This window comes from Pinus tabuliformis, chromosome 3_2 (genome assembly GCF_031772625.1).
Source record: "Pinus tabuliformis cultivar Carrire ecotype Pingquan chromosome 3_2, CPIR1, whole genome shotgun sequence".
NCBI lineage: Eukaryota > Viridiplantae > Streptophyta > Pinopsida > Pinales > Pinaceae > Pinus > Pinus tabuliformis.
Genome location: NC_142302.1, coordinates 171,269,854 through 171,292,554, shown reverse-complemented (window position 1 = coordinate 171,292,554; position 22,701 = coordinate 171,269,854). Strand labels below are relative to the sequence as shown.

General features: G+C 39.9%; 1 protein-coding gene across 8 annotated transcripts in view; it reads left to right on the top strand.

The window, feature by feature from the left end:
• The window catches only part of LOC149180339 (ubinuclein-1-like), a 341,784-nt gene that overhangs the window by 120,698 nt on the left and 198,385 nt on the right, over positions 1-22,701 (top strand). For all 8 annotated transcript variants that reach the window (XM_089416029.1, XM_089416032.1, XM_089416031.1 and 5 more), the window contains exon 6: positions 12,057-12,098. In XM_089416029.1, the coding sequence (XP_089272155.1) occupies positions 12,057-12,098 (42 nt within the window). The remainder of the gene's footprint in view (positions 1-12,056; positions 12,099-22,701) is intronic.

Genomic DNA, 22,701 nt, shown 5'->3' with positions numbered 1-22,701 from the left:
AGAAGATGACACTCACTATTAGTTGGAGAAAATTTAAGGATGCGTTCTTTAAAAGATTCCAAGGTGTCAAGGAAGAAGAGTTCTTTTCAACACTCATCAGATTGCGACAAAAAGGAGATGTGGATGAATACACTCGAGAATGGGAGACCTTAGCAACACGAGTACCTGGGTTATCAGAATCTTGTCTAATCCAATCATACATCTCCGAATTTAAAACTAATCTACAAGTAGAACTTGAGCTTCATGACATTACGTCGATAGAAGTAACAAGACAAAAAGTAAAAGATGCTGAAAAGAAATTTGAAAAGATATTGTGGTCAAAAACGAAAAAAGTATATTCGAGACGAAGAATTCCCTAGTCTGTGAATACAGATAATGCAAGATATGTTTCACCACATCTTCGTGAAGGCGAAAAATCTAACGTGGAAATGCAAAGGATGAAAGAAGGCAAGTGCAAATGCTGTGGCGAAAAGTGGGACCCTAAACATAGGTGTGCTAAAGGAAAAGAGACAAAGAACCTATATAACTATGAAGCAACTAATGATTCAAACAATGATGAATTAGACATAGAAGGAATAGAAGATGCCCTAGAATTCTCTCTAGAATTGACGGAAGCATTCCGCAAGTGTCATTATCGGCTATGACAATTATATCACAACCCCAGACTTTAAAATTAAAAGGACATATCAAGAAGAACAATGTAATGGTTCTCATCGACACCAGTAGCACCCACAATTTTTTAGACTCAACCATGGCAAAGAGACTCAACATTTTCACATTTCCCATGCCCAACATGAAGGTGATGGTAGTCGACGGTAAGAAGATTGAAAAGGTAGGGAAATGCCATAAGGTCAAATTGCAGATTCAAGACTTTAATTTAGAATCTCCGTTCTACACTATACCATTAGGAGGAGTAGATGTGGTCTTAGGTATCCAATGGCTACAAACTCTAGGCACTTACTCTGCCAACCATCAAAAGCAGTTTATAAGCTTTAAATGGGAAGGGAAGAGGTACAAGTTATACAGATTCCAAGCACCAGAAAATCAAATCGTGTCGTCATCCCAAATGATGAAAATGATTCGAAAAGGAGCACCAACCTATGTAGTACAATGTCACCAATTAGAAATGTTATCTACAAAAGTGATCAACGAAAAGTCATCAGAAGTACAAAAGCTAATTCACGAAAAAGTATTCCAAGACCTACCCATGAAAATGCCACTTAACAGGAAATCAAGCATACAATAGAAGTCAATGCAGGATTAGACCTTGTCAACATCAAATCGTATCGATATCTGCATCACCAAAAGACTGAAATTGAGAGATTAATCCAAGACCTTTTAAAATGTGGGATCATCTCGAAAAGTAAGAGTTCGTATGCTGCTCCAGTGGTATTGGTAAGGAAGAAGAATGGATAGTTTAGGCTATGCATTGATTATAGAGGATTAAACAAAATAACGAGTAAAAACAAATTCCCAATTCCCTTTATCGATGAAATGTTGGATGAACTACATGGTGCAAAATACTTCTCCAAATTGGATTTAAGGTTAGGTTATTACCAAATCAGAATTAGGTTGGAAGACATACCAAAAACTGCATTCCGAACACACGAAGGTCACTACGAATTTAAAGTAATGCCCTTTGGATTAACCAATGCTCCATCAACGTTCCAAGCCACTATGAATGAGTTATTCCATCCATATCTTAGGAAGTTTGCATTAGTATTCTTTGATGATATTTTAATTTACAGTAAAACTTGGAAGGAGCACCTACAACATCTGGATAAAGTTCGTACACTACTGGAAGAACATCAGTTCTACACCAAGAAATCCAAATGCACCTTTGGGAAGGAAGAAGTAGAATATCTCAGACACATAATATCCCGTGAAGGAGTAAATGTGGACCCTAAGAAAATCAAGGCTATAAAGGAATGGACCAAACCTATTACTATATCCAAGCTAAGAGGGTTCTTAGGATTGACTAGATATTACCGAAGATTTATTAAAAACTATGCACATATAACTGCACCTCTAACAAACCTTTTAAAGAAGAATCCATTTCAATGGAATGAGGAAGCATGAAGGTGTTTTGAAGAATTGAAGGAAGTTATGTCTAATGCCTCGGTATTGGCAACTCTAGATTTCTCTAAACCATTTATCATTGAGTGTGATGCTTCCGGGTTCGGTATAGGTGCAGTGTTAATGCAAGAGCAATAGCTTTTGAAAGCAGGGAGCTCAATAAACGAGAACGTCTTAAATCCATATACAACAAGGAAATGCTCGCTATTATGCACACACTGGCCAAGTGGAGACAATATCTTTTGGGAAGTAAGTTCTCCATTCGAACAGGCCATAACAATCTCCACCACCTCCTCCAACAAAAAACACTTTCCGAAGAACAACAAAAATGGACTGAAAAAATTGCCGCCTTTGACATGGAGGTATTACATAAAAAGGGAAAAGACAATGTAGTAGCAGATGCCTTGTCTAGGAAGGATGAATAACCAACATTACTTGCAGTCTTGGTTGTTGTTACTGAATGGCTTAATGAGATTCGAAGTGAGTATGCCAAGTATCCAAAAATAACTGCGATAATCAATAACCTTCCAGACAACTCAAAATTTGAATGGAAGAACAATATTCTATGCTACAAAGGAAGAATCTATCTGAATTCAAACTCCAAGTTTAAATCCAAGATACTCAAGGAGTCACATGATTCATTGTCAGTCGGACATGTAGGATTCTTTAAAACTTACTGCAATGCACGTTAATCATTCTTTTGGAAGGGGATGAGTCGTGACATTCTGAAATATGTTGCAGAATGTGACAAATGTCAAAGAAATAAAAGTGAAAATATTATGACACCTAGATTACTTCACCCCTTAAACATTCCGAATCAGAAATGGGAAGAAATATCAATGGACTTTATTGAGGGATTACTATATCTGAGGGCAAGGATAAGATTTTCGTAGTAGTCGACAGACTCACCAAATATGCTCACTTTATTGCAATGAAGAAATCAGACTCAGCTAAACAAATCACTAAGATATTTTGCAAAAATATTTATAAATTACATAGTTTTCCGAAAGTCATTGTGAGTGATAGAGATGCCAAATTTAAGGGTAATTTCTGGAAGGAATTGTTCAACCATATAGGAACCTACCTAAATATGAGTTCCACTTACCACCCTCAAACAGATGGACAAACTGAAGTTGTCAATAAATGTTTGGAAGCCTTCCTACGTTGTTACGCTATAGAAAATCAGAATAAGTGGGTTCAGTGGTTGCATCTCGCTAAATGTGGTATAATTCTACTTATCATGCGTCAAAGAAAATAAATCCATTCCAAGCTTTGTATGGGTAGGGACCTCCAAAATGGAAGGATCTAGCTATCGTTCAGATAAATCTACCAGCTATTAAAAACCAACTAGAAGAAACCCAACAAATCATCCAAACCCTAAAAGAAAATTTAAATAATGCAAGAAACCGTATGAAGCAACAAGCCGACCGAAACAGAATCGAGAGAGAATTTGAAGATGGAGAATAGGTATTTGTCAAGCTCTAGCAATACAAATAGTTGTCCTTGAAACAAAAAGGAAAAAGTAAATGGGCACTGAAGTTCTATGAACCATACTAGATCAACAAAAAGATCAACCAAGTTGCATATAGTTTAAGCCTTTCGGATAAAAGTCATGTTCACAACGTCTTCCATGTAATCTGCCTTAAAAGGGCACTGGGCGACCATCAATCAGCACAAAGAACGCTTCCATTCTTAGATGATGAAGGGTGGGTCATTTTAGCAATGTTTTAAAACTCCGACTCCGACTCTGACTCGGCCGAGGGTCGACTCCGACTTCGACTCGGTATCGACTCGGTCGGCTCGATTTCAATGACTCAGTCGTTGTAAAAAATACATTAAATATTTTTTTATTAATAAAAAAACATAATTTTAAAGATTTTCATTCATGTTTCCAAACACACAGCATTAGAATATAGATAGAAGACAACATATGATCAAAGTAGGCTCATGAATATATCCATTATATCAAAATGGCACCCAGTGCACTGTCCAATACATACATGATGATGATATAGAGATAAAAACAAAAACACATAACCAAGGAGGCTAGAAATGGCGTTATCCTCCAAAATAGATTGTAAGTCATCAAGGAACTAATACAAGGGTCCAAGAGTGTTCCTCACTCCAAGAAAGTCCCAAAGTGCATGTGTACATCTTCAAAAGGTGCATCGTCCACCATGATGTCATCTAGGAGAGACCCTATGTCACCCTTTTCAAGCATGTGAGTGACATGGCACCCCTAAGAGTAAGCATTGGCATCAAAGAGGGATGTGCTAGCCCTCCTAAGTCATCTCAATGATAACCATCCTCATCTGTGCTTTGGAAGAAGGCACCGTCCACCAAAATAGGGTCAAGGCTAGCCAGGGGGCATCTTCAGTCCATTTGGGCATATCATCAAATAGTCCAACGTCCAAGCTTTTAAGTTTAGTGTTCTAGCATTTGGAGGCTCATCAAGGGGTGTAGCATCACGTGGAATCAACTCAAGGCTCGACGCTCATCTTTGGAGGGCCAAGGTTGGGGCCACAAAGTTAGGTTTCCTTTAAGAAAGGGGCAAAGAACCTATTGGAAGGTTTTGAAGAAAAATGAAGCTATCCCTTAAGGAATCTTTGATTCTCTACTACATATGTGATACCACCTAAACAAACCTCTCAAGATCAAGCGAGATAAACTTATTTAGGGACAAAAAATCATTAAAGTATCATCGTGAAAACCTTGGAGTCCCCCAAAAGAAAAAAAAATAAAAAAAATCGTTGTTTTTTAATTCACGGGCTGCTGTCATCCAACCCAGCCGAGTAGGCTCGGACTCGGCCGAGCCGGTCGGGTTATTACCGAGCCGGCCGAGTTGTTAGACAACTCGGCTGGCTCGGTAATGACTTGGCCGACCGAACCGGTTCAATCTAACAACTCGGCCGGCTTGGTAATAACCAACCGGCCGAACTGGTTCACTGGTTGAGTCGACCTGGTGAGGCCTTGACTCGGACCAACTCGGCCAAATCGGTTCCGAGCTGGCCAAATCTTAAAACGTTGCATTTTAGAACTAGAAGGTATCATATCCACTAGAGAAAAGAAGCTTCGATCTCGTGTAATCAAGGAATACTTGATCAAGTGGAAGGACTTACTAGAAGAAGAAGCTTCTTGGGAGACTGAAGCATTTCGTGAACAACATCCGTCGTTACGTATGCATTGAGGACAAAGCATTTTTTGGGAGGAAGGCAATGTTATATAAAAATTAGTTAATTAGTAGTTATCAGGCAAAGGGCATGATCAAAGGTCATGCCCATACACCAAGAGGCACGCAAGGTAGTATAAAGGCACGGGCCTCCCACAAATTGTAATCATCTTCTATCTGTTTAATAATAATAAAATATGAATTTGCTGAATAGCCGAGTTTAATTGTGCCACCCCCTTTGACATCAATGGAAAAGGTTTACTCCCCTTGATGAAATATCTTCCTCTGTCTTCCTGCAATAGACCACCTTTCTCCCTCTGATTTGCTATGTCTTTCACAGTCTGCCACAACTGACTTTTCCTGCTGCTTTGTTGAACACAAAGTCCATAATGTTGAATATAGCTCTGACGACTTTTGCCATCTACCATCAACCAACTTGTTATTTAGACTCCCCCTCCTCAACATCCACAGGATAGGGAGTCTTTAACTTAATTGTTCAAATGCTATATGAACTTAGGTTGTTTCAGGATCATCATCCTCAATCTTGATATCTTCTCTATTTGTAGATTCATCGTGGTCTTGTGACTTTTCAATTCCTAAAAGCACAACCTCCGGGATTTGTTCATTTACCTGTTCTTCTTACTCTTGTTTTTTTCTCCAAACATTCTTGTTCCTGGAATTGGTGTTTTCTCTCATGGAAGACTTCATCAACCTTCTGTAGTCACGAGCCATATGTCCATAGTTGTGGAATTTGAAACATTCTTTATGGTACCTGAATGACAAAACCGTTGACATATACTTTCTGCTGACAAAGTCCTTTTGAAATTTGTTTTGCGATTGTGCAAACCTGCCTCTAGGGTTTTGAAATTGTCCTTGATAAATATCCCTATCATACATTTTGCAATTCCTAGCCATATGCTCGAAGTTAGAACACGAGAAACAATAACCATTGAACAAACTAGGGTACCTGGATGAGTTGTCTTCTCCTAAAAATCTTTTGAAGACCTTCTTTCTGTGAGGAGGTTGTGAAAATTCCTTGAATGCAACAATTGGATATTTATCTTCTAACTATTAGCAATTTATTTGTCTTTTGAATTAATTATTCGACAAATAACGATAAATTCACTGATGCATTCTTCACAATAAAAATATTGTGGAAATATAAAATGCGAAACTGAGAAATAGATGCACACACACAAAAATATGACATCGTTGTTTTTGGAAAATTGTACTTGGGAAAACCCCAAAGGGAAAACCAATACAGTAGATGAGGGTCTTATTATTATGCAACAAAAATAGAGAATGACAATTGCTTGCCCAACTAGCTAATCTCCGATAATTTATCTCCACTAGAAATATACTGGGAAAATCCTTTTCCCTCTTAGCAACTCAATCTGGCCCTGTTTAGCAAACTCACACTTGCTTGGCAATTCGCACAACCTGGCTGGAAATGCATACTATTTGCTCCAGAAATTTGTTTAGCCTCTAGGAACCCTTCCTAGCAAGTCGTCCTGCTTGCCTTTGCTTCCCACAAATAGATCCGACCTCACAAAAATAGATTTGACCTCTAGGAATTGAAACGAAGTCTCTGGCAACTCGCACTGGGAATCTAGCTAACTGGCACTATTGAATATGATCTCCTTTGTTGGATAATCCGACCTCCTGTTCTGACCCTGGACCACTAGAAAACCTCCATAGAATTTATCCGAAAATTCTTATTGCTGAAAGCCCCTCTACTATCTCCTCCCTAGTTTCAACTGTGCCCTTGCTGAATACGCGCAACTGGGTAGTCGAACAACTCAAATGATACTCGATGCAATTGATGCTACTTCTCCAAGTCTTCGACATGCTCTTATAATCTTTTGTTAGGCAACCAACGACCAAGATCTAATACCGATCAATGGTTTAGATCACTTTGATTCCATAAATAGAAGTCTCTAGAGCAAAATCGAATTACCTTGATTAATTAACTTTAGTTAACCAACTTCCCTAAGTTAGACTTAATAAATAATTAAATTATTGGCTAATTAATTTAGTTAATGCGTTTTTGAGTCTTATCTCGCAAAACCTTTTCTGAGTTTTGGAGATCTTGTGTTCCTTAGCCTCTTAGACATCATAGAGACTAGAACACATGTCTGCTGCTACCATAAACTAACACTCCCTCTTAGCAAGGAAGGTGTTCTCCACTACACCCACTTGTTCTCTGAAATAGAGGAACTTACCTCACCCCAAAGCTTTCATGAGTATATTAGCTACCTGCTGGTTTGTGAGAACATGCTGTAGCCAAACTGATCCACACTACACACACTCCCTAATGACGTGGTATTGTATGTCTATATGTTTCGACCTATCATGAAACAATGGATTCTTAGATAGCCTAATGCAACTATGATTATCATAGTAGATACATGTTGCCTCCATGCTCTGACCGAACAAACTCACTAGCAGATTCGGAAGCCAGATAGCTTTGCGTGTAGCCATGCTAGCTGCTATGTATTCTGCTTTGTAGAAGTCAGTGCCATAGACTTCTGCTTCTTGCTGCCCCAAGATACAACCCGTGATCCAACGCTGAAGCATCACTCTGATGTGCTTTTCCAATCCACTGAACTTCCTACTTAATCTGCATCTGTATAACCACATAACCTGACACCATCACCTTGTGTATACGTCAACTCATACTCGATTGTGCTGCGCAAGTACCTCAATATATGTCTCGTCGCTCTTGAGTGCACTCTCTTATGCCCCACCATAAATTGACTGAGAGAGTTGACCGCGAAACAAATGTTTGGCCTAGTGTTGATTAGATATGAACGAACCGATGAGCTGTCTATACAAGGTTAGGTCCTCGTCCTCTGATGCATCTATCTTCCTCCAGTTAGTAATCATAGGCATGGACATAGGCCTGTAACCTTGTATTTTGAACCTCTTTAGTATCTTTGTAGTTTATCTCCCTTGACGAAGGAAGATCTCCCCGTCCCTCTGCCATACCTCTAGGCCTAGGAAGTAGCACATCAATCCCAAATCCTTCATGTCAAACTTTGCTGCCAGGTTCCTCTTGCTGTGCTTTATTTTCTAACACAATGGTTGAAGGATTGAGGCACCTTTGTTGGAGTAAGTTGGTACATGACCACTGAAGAGAAATCAAAGGATCAGATCTTTGCAAGGATAAGGTAAGACTGAAAAAGGTCGTATAAACCTTGTTCATTTGTAGTGCATATAATATAATAATTTATTTAACTCTTGTAAGATAGTAATGCATCATAAAAGGGCTTGTGTAGAGATCATTGACATATTAACATTTGTAGTATCTCTTTGCTTATGTAGATTAGGTTTTATGATGAAGGATTGAAATCTCATTTATGTTAATAACATCGCTAGGGTTTTGAAACTAACTCAATAATATGCTTGTAGAATTTCACATTCCCTAAAAATGGCAGATCTTGAAGATTTTGAAGATACTAGGGTTTGTAAAACCTAGCAAAAATTTGAGTTAGAAAAACCCTAGGAATAGAAACCCTAACTAATTGTTTCCGCTATAAAAAGAAAAGCTAGTACTTGAGAATGACAAGAATGACATTATGCTAATACAAGGTTGATGAAAAGATCCTAGATTAAGAGGGAGCTGACTCTCCTGAAAGAGATAAGTATTCTACACCTCCTTTCTTTAATTATTACTGTTGCTATTTTATCTTTGTACTTTGCCTTTTGTTCTTTCATAGTCTTCAAATAAAGGTTGCAGGTCAAGACAAGATTTATCTAAGCTTGATTAGCAGAAGGAAGAATTGGAAGAGCATGGCAAAGAATGAAGATTAAGAAGGAGGAAGAAGAAGTTGATTAGATGGCATCCCAATGAAGAAATTCACATACTTCAGTCGAAAAGAGGTAACTTTGATTGGTTCAGTTCAAGAACATATTGGTTGGGTGACTATACTGATACTGATAGAGATACTATTGATAATTGGGAGTTGATATGATTTCTCCAAAGAGCGTGAAGCAAAATTTTGTTACAATATTTCTCCTGAAAGAGATAAGTATTCTACACCTCCTTTCTTTAATTATTACTGTTGCTATTTTATCTTTGTACTTTGCCTTTTGTTCTTTCATAGTCTTCAAATAAAGGTTGCAGGTCAAGACAAGATTTATCTAAGCTTGATTAGCAGAAGGAAGAATTGGAAGAGCATGGCAAAGAATGAAGATTAAGAAGGAGGAAGAAGAAGTTGATTAGATGGCATCCCAATGAAGAAATTCACATACTTCAGTCGAAAAGAGGTAACTTTGATTGGTTCAGTTCAAGAACATATTGGTTGGGTGACTATACTGATACTGACAGAGATACTATTGATAATTGGGAGTTGATATGATTTCTCCGAAGAGCGTGAAGCAAAATTTTGTTACAATACGAAGAAAGAAGATGTGAAGGCTTGTACAAATCAGCTGTGAAGAAGTTTGGCTCCATAAGGCATTTGATGAACTATTTGATGACATTTTGGGTTCGATATGAAGATTGTCATAAAACTAGGAAGGTCAAAGCTCGTTATGGTGTGATGTAGATAAGAGTCGAGAAGCTACAACAGATCTGCATGGAAGAACATGTAGTTGATGAATTGATGAGTATTTTTGACAAGCTTAGGGTTGTGGTTATTTTTGTTTGTTTGAGGGGCAATGAGGATCTCCTCCTTGGTTGAGAGGGAGTGAGGGTGGACACCGTATTCTCCATGTTTCATGCACTATGGCCAGGACTAACAACCGTAAGCCTAGTGAAGGCACTGGTAGGGAGAATGGTGTATTGAATAAGCATCGGGGACCTATATTCTTTGAGGATTTGTATCCAAGATAAGAGTAGTTCGGAGGACCAATATTCTTTGAGGTTGTGTATCTAAGATAAGAATAGTCCTATGAGGACATACTTGGTGAACATCCGGATAGGGTTTGTGCCTAAAGAGGCGATGGTGTCCAAATCTATGCCTCACAACATTATGCTTTGATCTAGTAGAGAGATAGAGCTTGTTAGTCAAGGCCTTGCTATTTTTGACAATGGTTATAATGATGCTTATCAATCTGAATCCTTCTTATGATAATATTTCAATTTGAGAGTATGTTGTTGTGTCATTATGAATACCTCCCTAGTTAAGAGGGAATGTTGAAAATATAACTACTGTCGGCCTTCATAATGTAATACAAATGTATCATTGATGTACTTATTATATTCATTATTATTATCTTATTTCTAGCAAAGCATGCTCTTCATGCTTATAGGGTCAATTAAGTCAAAAGAGAATTTATTATGAGTCAAAGAAATGTAAAGTCCCATTTGGACTTCTGGTAAGAAAAAGAAAAAATATTTTTTTTGAGTCAAAAGTCAAATTGTCATTGACAAGAACAAGTCGGCCCTCCATGGACAAATCGGCCTAAAGAGACAGCTATTCAACCTCTTGGACATGTATAAATACAAGGCAACTTGAGTTCATTCCTTACTCATGCATCACTTTGATTTCTGTGCTAGAAGAAGAAAATCAAAGTCAAAGGAGAGAGAGAGTGAAGTGAAAGGAGAGAGAAATTCTTGTTTTCTGCTCACATGTGCAAAATTCCTGCAATTTCTGAGGCTACTACAGGGCTGAAATTCGGCCATCACTGCTGGTCAGAAATTTTCAGAAGTTTGACCAGATTTCAATGAAGTTTGAGTAGCGTTGACTTTGTTGACTTTGATTTGGTTGGAGGTGACTTGGGGGAGGGCTGACTTGGGATTTTGTGGATGGAGGAGGGCTGACTTGGGATTTTGTGGAAGTCTTGGTCTTGGGTCTTGGATTTCTCACTTTGATCTGATTCTATAAGAAGATGATTTCTTGGGTTTTCCCCTTTGTGGGGTTTTTCCTAGCTTGGAGCTTAATTTCTTGTGTCCTTTGTCTCTTTATGATCTTCATGTTTTGTACAGTTTTGGTAATTGCATGATGAAGGGAATATAAATTTAATAAGAAGCCAACAAACATTCACAAATAATTATCAAGTTAAGAGAAATCAACCCTAATCTACTAGCATCTTGGTTTCTCAACAACCCTAAGGCCTTAGGGGAGGTCACACTGAACTAGGGCTAAATAGTAAGCTCGCCTGCTAAGGTGAGAGAACAAGTCAACAATCAAGATCAATCAATCATCTAGATCACCCCTTTATCCATACTAAATGCCCAAAACATTAAATAAAAGCCCTCGATTGCAAAATGATCGAAGTTCCTGTTGAGTGGTAACCCACCTTCATTCAAAAGGAATGCCAGATGATGAGAGGTGTAGTGACTGGTGGAGATGGTGGAGAAGGTGGCATATCATCATCATCAAGCCAATGTGTAGGGATGCTGACTGGATGGCTCTCCAAAATAGGACAAAAAGTTTTCTCTTAGGGGGTTACCCATTTTGGTGGGTAACAGGTTGCATTCCCACTTTTTTTTTTATTGCTATCTATCACATATATGAACATGTAAATGCACTTTATTTCCAGAAGATTGTGCTTGGTTTGTGTCTTCATATGCAAAAAGCCGTTAACATATTGTCAATGTTGATTGTGTACTCTTGATTGCATACATGTATTAATCACGGTGATTTAACTGCAGTATTTATCTTCGAAAGATGAAGTTATATATAGGTGTATCTTCTCCAACCCACATAAACAACATATTATGAATGGCCTTTTTCTTATTGTTTTATTTTATAGCAAATTAAGAATTTAATGTGCTATATTTTAACAATAGAAGCAAGTTTAAACCTCCTACTTCATAACAATAAGATGGGTTATATTGATGCTTGGTTATTAATCTCTACAGGGAAAGAAGGCTCCTATTGTGAAGACTGCAAAACAAAGAAAGGTAATCATATCCATGTCTGAAATGATTTCCTTTCTGTTGATCAGTTACAAATTTTGAACCATTCGTATCGCATTTTGTTTTGGGTTTAATTTCTTGTTTGTTTTTCCTTAGACTGGTTCTGCCTGTTCACGTCTTTGAGCAGACTGATCTTGTTTACTGGATGTTGAAACAGTATTTTTCTTTCTGGAGTCGGATGCTTTTAAAACCTTATGTTGCAGACACAAATAAAACATTTCTTTAGCTACTTACTTGTTATGGAAACTTAACTGTAGGTTTGTTGTGATCTTAACTTTTTGACATTTATGGTTTCATGAATTAAAGCAATTCTATTCTTCAAGATTTAAAGCTAGATGATAAATAAATTTACTGTTCTTTAGAGGCAAATTGGAGTCTGCACATTTGTTTGTTTACATGCTGCATGGAGTCTGGACTATGCGTAATATTACATAGCAGTTACAGTTTTATCATAAATGATGATTCAAGCAGTGGCACCGATGAGAGCAAAGTTTTGTGTAGCATGGTGTGTCTTCGAATGACATTTGATGTTTTGCGGATTGTGAGGATTATTTATTTGAAAATGTTTGGTTCTGTCTGTTTTTGTGCATCATAACTGTGCATGTGCTTACCATTGATTATGCATTAAAGATCTTGTAAAAATAGTAGCACATAGGAAATTGTCTTGAAAATGATCGCTGAGTCTCCTTTTCCAATCAAATATTTGGTTTGTTGGATAAACTTATTTAGGTTATGTTTGATGATTGTGTTTATCATTTATTTTTAAGTTTGAATCCTTTGAATTTTGTGTGAATTTCTGTATAGTTTTATATTTGTAAGTGAAACTTCCTTGTATTTGTTGAATTTCAAGTGCAATCAAGACTAATACAGTTTTTCAAATTGATAACTACTTCCAATGATACAATATTACTTCTTTAGACCATTCCAATCATCAAGCAGTTATACATGGAAAATCTCAACCATTCATTTCTAAGATAGAGCAATAGAGATCACAATAAAGTTTAAACAGTAAGACAAGAGACAAAAGACACCAGAAAGTAGGACAATCTTTTCTTATGAGAGAGAATTCAGTTCATCAAATGTACATCAGAATATTCCAGCCAAGATTCCAATTTCCTGACCTCAATATTTGCCAAGTCAAACCAGTCAAAGGAGAGAGAATACAGTTAATGCTGGTCAAAGTCAAGTCTGCAACAGAGGGCCAAATTTCGGCCTGAGGTAGCTGAACAGAAGGGCTGAAATTTGATCCAAATCTCAGTCAACAAACCAGTCAAAAGTCTCAGTCAAAATCTCAGGGCGGATCTTCAGTCAATGAGCCCAGAACAGAGATATCAATGCTGTCAAACCATTCAATGAACCTCAGAAGAATTTTGGCAGCTTCAAACACTCAAAGTCTCCATCAAACAGAATCAGATTCTCCCAAGTCAATGCAGGTCAAACTGAAGTAGAACTGTTGGTCAACACAGATCAGAAATTCTCCTCTTACTCCTTCGCACGTGTGGACTTCTTGTGATTTCAGATCGAATGATGTGTGTTGATGTGATACCAAATGAGGGTCAACAAACTTTTATTTATATGTGGTTTAGGAGGAGGGTTTGGACCTTGGGGTCAAACCCATTCATCATGTGGGGCCGACTTGAGCACTTTATGCCGATTTGGTCAACATTCAAAATTATAATTTCTCCTTTGTTTTGCAAATGAAAATACCGACCATGGCTACCAATTTTCAACACTCCCTCTTAGCTAGGGAGGTACTTCTCATTCTTTCTCTCAAGATCATTCTCCCCAACCAATTCATAGGTCAGCCACTGCCCAAGGGAGAGATCAAATGTACAAGTCTCTCTCTCTTTCAAAATCAATCTCCCTGACCAATCATAGGCCTCTTAGTAACTGCCCAAGGGAGAGATCACAAGTCTCATCATAAGCCAAGACTCAATGGCATCCGGGTCAGTGTCCAACTGACCAATGGGATAATCAATGAGGCCACCCATATGCAATGGTTACACAGGGTCCATCTCCCTGACCATAAACAAGGTCTTTCGTTCCATGACCCAAGGGAGAGGACTCATCCTTCCCGACCAAACTCATTGGATTCTCAGTCAACGACCTAAGGAAGGGAACTCAAGATTAATTTCCTCGACCAATCCACTGGTTGATCGGTAACTCCCTAAGGGAGAGATCACAAAATTAGCGTCCTCGACCAAACTAGTCTCTTAGTCATCATGACCAAAGGGATCACGTCAACCCTCAGAAGTCAGACTCTCATGATGCTATCAATCAATGCTCCCTCTCCAAAAGGGATTCTCAGCCCTTCCTGGCTTCTCACAAAACATCAACAACTTGCTCATCAATAGAAATATATTCTTGGCTCACAACTCCAAATAGGACGACATCCCAGATATAGTAATACTTGATATAAATGTGCTTTGACTTGACATGAAAAACTGGGTTCTCAGAAAGCTTTACACAACTTTGATTATCACAATATGCAATGGGGGATTTCAACACTTGATCAAACAAATTAGCAAACAACTTTTAAAGCAACACAACTTCACAACAAGCTGAATAGGTAACAATATACTCAACCTCGACCATTTTAAGAGCAACAATAATTTGCTTCTTACTTGATCATCATAACAGAGCCCAAGCGAAAAACAGAAACTGAAAGTGTTGCTACTATTGTTAGGTCATCCAACCCAATCAACATCAATAAAACCATGCAACTGCCATTTTCCATTAGAAACATATCTCAAACCATAATCAATGGTGCAACTCAGATATCTCAATATATGTTTTGCTACAACCCGATGCACATCTCAGGGCTCAACCAAGAATTTACTCAATGTGTTCATATCATAACAGATATCAGGCCTGGTGTTCACCAGATAGTTCGATGAGCCAATCAATTTGCTATACATAGAGGGATCAACCAATTCATAATCACAATCTCACAACTTCCAATTTGTTACTATAGGAGTGTTGATTTTGGGTAGCATTGGATGTGCACTAGCTCTGAAATTTTGTGGAGGGGCTAGAACACATGAGATCTCCAGAACCCAGAAATTGTTTGGAGAAATTCCACCTGGATACGGAGTTATTAAAATAATTAATATTTTTAATGGGTTCCTAAGTCTAAACTTAGGAAAATAAAAATATTGATGTGTAGTAATAAAAATATGGGTGAGAATGTTCTAGGTGATGAGGATCAAGCCCGTTTTAATCTTAGTTGTTGATTAGAGATTAGATCATGACTGTTGATTCATCAACAAGAAAAGTATAAGAGGAGGCTTGAGGGTCAGTTGGAGACACACCAAGAGATCAAAGAGTTCGATTTTTCTGGGGCGAGGTTTGCTGAGAAAATCGAGCTAGTGGTTTGAGTTGTAGTGAGGGGCAGTTCGACAGAGGGACTTCAGTCCAAGGCTGAAGAATACATAGCAGAGAGGCAGAGTAGCACCAGGAGAGACAACACAGTTCTAGAGAGGGTGACACAGAGGCCAGAGAGGCTGACGCAAGTGACGTAGAAGCTGGAGGGGCTGATGGAGGCCCTTAGAGGCAGCGCTGGGGTTTGTCTATGGGGCAGAGAGAGAAGTTCAACATATCGACTTTCTGAGCAATGGAGGCTCATTGAGAGGGTGACGCAGCTCCTATAGGAGGTGACACAGTTCCAGCGCAGAGCTTGGAGCAACCATCGCTGCCCAGCATTGGGGACAACATTTGTCATCTGTGGGGTTTGTTAATCCAGTTGCTGGATTTGCCGAAATATCTGTCTCCAGATAGAGGTAGTTCTACGAGGATTTTTCTCTGTGGATGAGCCATATCTGACACCCTAGTTGTATTCAAAAATCTGCTTAATAATACAAACCTTCTATATGCTGCACCGTTTTCCCGCATTGGGTTTTTCTGGGGACGATTGTCCAAAAATAACAGTGTCCCTTGTGTGATTGTCTCAATTTATTTCAGTTCATGATCTGTATGTATGCGTAGGATGCAATGGTGTTTTCATCGTTGTTAAAGTAATTAAATAACTCGTTAATGCAAAGAACAAGTAGGAGATGTTTAACCAATGATTGCAGTAGGGATTTCTGATGTGTAGATTCAAAAATTTTCACATGGTATCAGAGCATTGCAAATCATAGGAGACTAAAGACACCAGCCAAGGAAACCAGAGAATTTGTAGCAGAAAAGCAGCTGTCTCGAGTGACAACGCTGTTCCAGAGCCAGAGACGCAGAAGGGAGAGTGACGCAGTGCAAAGAAAGTGATGTAGAGGCTCACACAATGCCTACGTTAGCACTCTGAGCCAGGTGAGGGTGACACAGTAGCTGGGAGGAGCCCACGCAGTAGCTGCGTTAGCTGTCCAGGCCAGCGCAGAAGCAGAGGGGGGCAGATCAAGCTCACACAGTGCCACATCATCTTTCTGAGCCAAGAAGGATTGACACAGTGGCCAGGAGGAGCTAATCCAACTCACGTAATGATTGCGCAGAGCTAGAAGGGCTCAGATTCTTCAGTTGTCAGGGCTAAGGGAGTTGAGTAGATTTCGATTTCAGGCGCTGGTGGGATGCTATTTTTGTTGGTGCAGAACAATGTCTAAGGAGACTAAACCAAGGTAGAGGGAATCACTGCCTTGATAGATTTCTAGCCAAGAAATCTAGATCTGGGTTGCAGCAACAAAGGAGGATTGGAGAGGAGCGATTCGACAGTTGGCTGGAGGATTTCCGAGAGGGAAATCAGGACTCAAAGGGAGTCTAGAGAGGAGCTTGTTCCTTAGAGGGTTTCTTGTGCCCAAGGAATCGAGATCCAAGTCCTGCTAGATTGACGGTAGGAGAGGGAGAAGAGAACCAATCCTATTTTTGAGTAGAGATGGCCATGAATGGGTTGAGGGATCAGGACAGATTGGACGGAGCATCCAATTTTGTCATTTGGAAGGCCAGGATCTTGGCAATCCTAGATAAACATCGCATCAAGGACTATGCCTTGAAAGTGGTTGCTGTTCTGGTTGACACTGATGCGACAAAGAAGTACGAGGAGGCCTAGGCGAAGGCAAATTGCATGATCCTAGACTGGGTCAAAGAGCATGTAGTAACACACATTGCTGAGAAGGAAACAACAAGGGGGATGTGGGAGACCCTGACCACCTTGTACCAAGGCTCTTCCGTGCAACAAAAGATGCTATTAGAAAATCAGCTGAGACAATACCAGATGCAGAAGGGAGAGGAGATAGATCCCTTCCTTCTCAGGTTGCAAGGGATTCACGACGAGTTGACTTCTGTGGGGTCTACTCCAGATCCTGAGTTCATGGTTAGGATTGCCCTGAATGTAATCACCGAACACTGGGAGACATTTGTCCAAAGTATTTTGGGCAGAGCGACTCTCCCCAGTTGGGAGGAGATGTGGGTAGCTCTTCGACAAGAAGAGCTCAGGAGATTGACCAAGACAGGGAGTAGCGGCAAGGGAGCTCGAATCAAGGAGAAGGAGGAGGATGTAGCTCTCGCATCGTCGGGACAACAAGGGCAACAAAAGGGAAAGAAGGACATAGCCAAGGTTAGATGCTTCAACTGTGGTGAAATGGTACATTATGCTACTCAGTGCCCCCGGAAGAAGGGCAAGGGGGAAGCTTCTAAATTGAAGGCTGCTCCAGCGAAAGTGGACAAGGAAGGCGAGGATGACGATTATGCCATGAGTGCTCATGCACCTTTGGAGAAGAGGTGGGGCGATATGGAGTTGTAGTCGAGAGGACTACATGGAAACTTAGGTAGGATCCTTGAGGTGCCCAAACTCTTGGATCACATATGGCTATGGGAGCCCTGAACGATAGTAGCAAAATGATGGGTGTCGGTTGGAGCGAGGTGTGATGGAGCGATAGTGGCAGAGCTAGAGTGCTAAAGTCTGAGGCAACGCAGTGGATGTTGTAGCAATGCTAGAGGCACAAAGCAGTTTGCAACAGCGCAGTGGCAGTAGACGGTCAACACATATTAGCAACAGAGGTAGCATCAGGATCACGAGGCATCCATACTGGCCAAGATGTCAGTTTTTGGGTCAAGTTTCAGTTACTTACTTCTCAGTAATTGAGTTGTAGTGCAACAGTTAGCAGTGGCAGTGCTATGCGTAACATGATGTAACATTTTGAGAGAGAGCTATAGTATAGATGTAGCAGTGGCAGTGGCAGAGTCATGGGCAACAGTGCAGGAAGCAGTGGTGTAGTATATGAAGGGCAACAGGCCAAGCATCAGCAACACAGAGGACCAATGCAGTGGATCCGTGTAATGCCTTTATGGGGAAGTATTGCTAGAGCACATTCGTCGCTAAGAGGGAGTGTTGATTTTGGGTAGCATCAGATGTGCTCTAGCTCCAAAATTTTGTGGAGGGGCTAGAACACATGAGATCTCCAGAACCCAGAAATCGTTTGGAGAAATTCCACTCGGCTAAGGAGCTATTAAAATAATTAATATTTTTAATGGGTTTTGAAGTCTAAAGTTCGGAAAATAAAAATATTAAAGTGTATTAATAAAAATATGGGTGAGAAGGTTCTAAGTGACAAGGATCAAGCCTGTTTTAATCTTAGTTGTTGATTAGAGATTAGATCACGGCTGTTGATTCATCAATAGGAAAAGTATAAGAGGAGGCTTGAGGGTCAGTTGGAGACACACCAAGAGATCAACGAGTTCGATTTTTCTGGGGCAAGGTTTGCTGAGAAAATCGAGCTAGTGGTCTGAGTTGCAGTGAGGGGCAGTTCGACAAAGGGACTGCAGTGCGAGGCCGAAGAATAAATGAGGCAGAGTAGCACCAGGAGAGACAACGCAGCTCCAGAAAGGGTGACACAGAGGCCAGAGAGGCTAACGCAGGTGACGTAGAAGGTGGAGGGGTTGATGCAGGCCCTTAGAGGCAGCGTTGGGGTTTGTCTGTGGGGTAGAGAGAGAGAAGTTCAGCATATCGAATTTCTGAGCAATGGAGGCTCACTGAGAGGTGTAGGAATTTACAGGGTAAGTTCCTCAGAAAGAACACCAAAAGGACACCGCTCACAACCAGATCACAGATCAATACACCAGTGTTTTTGACGTGGTTAAAACCCTCAAAGAGGGAAACAGTCCACGGCCTGCACCAACGTGGCTACTACAGGCAATTTATTAATCAAAGAATGAAAATTTACATAAGCTTCTCTCATGCACGGATTACCCAAACAATGACCCTCCATGCACTTTAAATAGAACTCATGGACCAATCGAGTGTCAAGCCACGGATCAAGTGTCGGTAATACCGATGAGAGAATGAACTGTCGGATCACTACATATCGTGACCGTCGGATTGTAAGTTACAATATGTACAACGGTAAAGAAACACACTTTACCTAACTCTATACCTAACTCTAAACTAGACCAAGTTGTACTTAACTACTTCCTATGTGTCGGAATATCCTAACATCCCCCCTTAAGAACAACTTGGGATAGGATTGAAGGATTTACAAATATGACACAATAGGAGAAGGAAGGAGGCACTAGAGCCTATCCCCCCTTAGTGACAACTTCCTGAACTCCAAGCATATATCGAAGTTTAGTGAACTTCGCCTCTGTGAGAGCCTTTGTGAAGATGTCTGCAACCTGATCATCTGTTGAACAATATTGCACTTCAAGAACATGGTCATGAATGAGCTTTCTGATGAAGTGCATGTGTAGTTCAATGTGTTTGCTGCGCTGATGCTGGACTGGATCTTTGCATAGCTGAATGGCACTTTGATTATCACACCAAAGTGTGGTTGGATGCTGCTGCTCAAAGCCAAACTCTGATAGGATCTGATGAAGCCACAAGGCTTCCTTACTAGCTTCCACGGCACCACGATACTCTGCTTCTGCTGACGAAAGAGAAATGGCAGCCTGTTTCTTACAAGCCCATGTAATAGGTCTTGAACCAAGAGTGAAGACATAACCGACAGTAGACTTTCGATCATCAGGGTCACCAACCCAATCAGAATCAGTGAAACCGACTAATAGAGGAGCTGCTTTGGCACTGTAATGAATCCCAAACTGTACTGTACCTCGAACATAACGAAGTATTCTTTTAGCTGCTTTCCAATGACTTTCACGGGGGTTTTGCATAAAACGAGCAACAAGGCCAACAACAAAGGAAAGGTCAGGAAGAGTATGGGTTAAATACAAGAGTTTTCCTACAAGTTGACGGTATAAGGTAGCATCAACTTCAGGAGAAGTACAAGAGACTGAAAGTTTGACTCCAGACTGAAAGGGAGAAGGGGCTGGCTTACAGTCTTCCATGTGAAAATGACGAAGAATATCACAAGCATACTTGGACTGGGAAAGGAAAATACCCTCCTTGGATTGCAAGACTTGAAGACCGAGAAAATAGTGTAAGTGTCCTAAGTCTGTCATTTCAAATTTCTTTTTAAGGCTGGACTTCACATGGTTTATAAGGTTGGGATCACTACCAATAAGAATAAGATCATCAACATAAAGAACAAGCATGATAAGAGAGTTGCCCACTTTCTTGGTGTAGACAGTATTGTCAGAATAACACCTAGAAAAGCCAGATTCTAAAAGAAAGCTATCCATTTTGGCATACCAAGCCCGAGGAGCTTGCTTGAGACCATAAAGGGATTTCTTAAGTCGACAAACAAGGCTGGAGTCTGTTTGTATGAAGCCAATGGGTTGTTCCATATAGATTTCTTCCTGCAAGTCCCCATGCAAGAAGGCAGATTTAACATCCATCTGATGGACTTCCCATTTTAAAGAGGCAGCAAGGGAAAGAACAAGGCGGATAGAGTTCATTTTGGCAACAGGGGAGAAGGTTTCAGTGTAGTCAATGCCTTCAACCTGTGAAAAGCCCTTAGCAACAAGACGAGCTTTATGTTTATCAACTTTCCCATTTGGTCCATACTTGGTTCTGTAAACCCATTTACATCTAACAAGTTTGCGTCCCGTTGGTAGAGGAACAAGATCCCATGTATCATTTGCCAACAATGAATGATATTCTTCATTCATAGCTGCTTCCCAATGTGGATGGCCTGAAGCTTCTGCAAAAGTGTCAGGATCATGATTTACTGGAGCTTGAGCCAGTAAAGAAGAGGCTCTTTCAAACTGAGAACGTGTATGTCGTTGATCTGTAGGATCACCGGCAAGATCACCTGCTGCATCCCGAGTAGCACGGACCCATCTTGGAAGTTGAGGATCCTGAGAAGGTGGGGGAGGATTATCATCCTCGCTTTCATCATCTGAAGAAGAAATGTTTTCAAAAGTAGAAGAGATAGGAAGAGGTGGCACATCCGCCGGACTAGGCTCGCAGGCCGATTTATTTTCATCAAATTTTACATCTCTTCTAATGATAACATTTTTGGACTTAAATGGAATAAGTCTATAACCTTTTACATCTTCAGAATATCCAACAAAAGTACATTTCTCACTCTTAGGTTCTAAAGCTTTATGCTTTTCATCTGGAATATGGGCCCATGCTTCACTTCCAAAAACACGAAAGTGACTTACATCTGGTTTAATGGAACTCCAAGCTTCTTCTGGAGTGATATTCTCTAGAACCTTAGTAGGAGTGCGATTGATTATATAATTTGCACAATTAATTGCTTCAGCCCAAAAACTAAGACTGAGTCCTTTAGATTGCAGCATACAATTAGCCATTTCCTTTAAGGTGCGATTTTTTCTTTCAGCTACACCATTTTGTTGTGGAGTGTATGGAACAGTATGTTGCATTTGAATTCCATTTTCGGTGCAAAAGTTGATGAATGTGTTTTTAACATATTCTCCACCATTATCAGTTCTTAGCTTAAGAATTTGATGTCCAGATTGTTTTTCAACAAAGGCTTTGAAAGCAAAAAATGTGTTAAATACTTCGCTCTTGAGTTTTAAGAAGTATACCCAAGTGCGTCTGGAGAAATCATCAATGAAAGTTAAGAAATACTTGCAGCCAGAGAATGAAGCAACAGGAAGAGGACCACATAAATCACTGTGCACAAGCTGTAAAGGGGCTGAGGCGTGCCAAGAGGCACGTTTGTCAAAACTGTCCTGATGATGTTTTCCGAGTACACATCCGGAACAAACACCATCTCTGCAAGATACCATAGGAAGACCTGTCACCATATTTTCTTTGCATAGATGCTGAAGGGAGCGATAGTTTAAGTGACCAAATCGCTCATGCCAAAGTTTGCTCACTTCATCATTATGAGCAACAAATACTGAGGGAAGATTTGATGACCCAAAGTTGTGAAACTTATACAACCTTGTGGAATCATCAGCAATACCAGTAGCTAGAATCTGTTTAGGATCTCTTAGATCCTTGATTACAACATCATGAGGTGAAAATTCAACAATTTTACCTTCACCTAAATGAGTTATCTGATATACAGATAGAAGGTTGCAGGATAAGGTTGGAACACATAATACATCATTAAACTGACCATTGTCTAGATGAACAGTTCCAGTCCCGACAACATTAAGAGATCTATCATCACCAACATATATATTTTTGGTGTTACAATCATTTAAAGAAGAAAACATGGCTTGGTTTTTGGCCATGTGATAAGAGGCTCCAGAATCAATGAGCCACTCATGAGAAGGAGAGGAAAAAGATACATTT